Consider the following 1,404-nt stretch of genomic DNA (forward strand, 5'->3'; position numbering starts at 1 on the left):
TTTTGGGTTTAACTACATTAATTGTACGTTAAATAATAAAACCTCCACTCCTCGATTTGGCCAGTTGGAAGTTTTTAGATGACGTGCACCATACTCCATGGTGCACAATTGAAATTGCTGCAAGACGTTTATTCAACTGCCGGCAGCTGGAGGGCAAATTCGTCACGCACTTGGCCCAGAACGTCGTTGTCGCGTAATGCCGTAGCGGTGAAGAAAGCCTTGGAGCAGTCGAAGCAGGCCTTGGTCGCCAGAACCAGGCTTTCTGCGTGCATTGTACGACTGTAGCCAAGCCGCTTGGTGTCTCTCGATCCAATCGACGAGATGCGTCGTTGTCAGCGCTCGATCTTGGGCTCGCAGTTCCTTAATATACTCAACGAGACCATCGCAGTCGGGAAATGCTTCACGCCGTCCACCGGGTTCGACTTTCTTTCACTTCTTGTTGCCGTCGTAACGTTATGCAAGGATGTCACGTTTTGGCTGACCCACGATCGGATGGTGCGACGTGGAATGCTGAGCAGGTCAGCCACTTGCTTATCGGTACTTGATTCCAAAAGGCCAAGTACCTTGAGCTTCGTTGCGATGGTGTAGCTGCGCTTCGGACAGGGCATCGTTGATGGCATGCCAAATGAAGACTTGAGGAATTGAAATTCAAGGAATTATAATTTTGGGCCAATCAAATGCGTTAAAACTATTTACCTCGACTACCTTTCGATCAGTTGGATGGGCAGGTTGCAGTAGCAGACAGATGAGTAGTTGAGGGGAGAACCGGAAGTGAATTAATTCTGACGACAGAGGAGGAACTGGCTTTAGATGTGCCAGTTCCTCCAACAGCCAATCAAATCCTAGATTATGATTGGTCACGACATCCTGTGATGTTCCGTGACGACTCTGCGCTGTCTTCTACTCTGAGGAAAAGCCTCTAGAAGGCACAAAAACCTCCTACACAGCTAGCAGACACTGCTACCTGACTGACAGGGCAGTGATGATGTTCTCTAGCAGAACAGGGTGCGCAAAGCGCAGAACGTTGTCACATCAAGTGGTTTGGTAAAGATATCCGCGACTTGATGTTGCGTATCGGTGTAAACAAGACTAAACGTCTGTTGTTCCACAAGGTCGTAGATGAAGTGGTAGCGTACATCGATGTGTTTGGTACGCCCATGGTGGCCAGAGTTGTTCACGATCTGGATGGTGCTCTGATTGTCCTCGTGAAGAGGAATCGATGTGGTGATGGGATGTCCCATCTCACCAACTGCCTGCTTGATGTACAGGCATTCTTGTGCAACTGTGCACAGAATCATGAGTTCTGCCTCGGTTGTCGAGAGGACTATGCTCCGTAGCCTCTTAGCGATCCAAGAATCCAAGAATCCAAGAGATCGCAGAGTTCCGGTAAAATGTCACGAAACC

General features: G+C 48.9%; 1 protein-coding gene across 1 annotated transcript; it reads right to left on the minus strand.

Annotated features, from left to right (window-relative positions):
- Window positions 1-128: 128 nt before the first annotated feature.
- Window positions 129-620, minus strand: H257_19465 (hypothetical protein; the record flags this gene model as incomplete). The annotated part of the gene is made up of 2 exons (XM_009848608.1): window positions 129-262; window positions 371-620. 2 exons carry the CDS (start codon window positions 618-620, stop codon window positions 129-131), a joined length of 384 nt encoding a protein of 127 aa, XP_009846910.1.
- Window positions 621-1,404: the final 784 nt, after the last annotated feature.

Source organism: Aphanomyces astaci, assembly GCF_000520075.1.
Source record: "Aphanomyces astaci strain APO3 unplaced genomic scaffold supercont1.639, whole genome shotgun sequence".
NCBI classification, from domain to species: Eukaryota; Oomycota; class Saprolegniomycetes; order Saprolegniales; family Verrucalvaceae; genus Aphanomyces; species Aphanomyces astaci.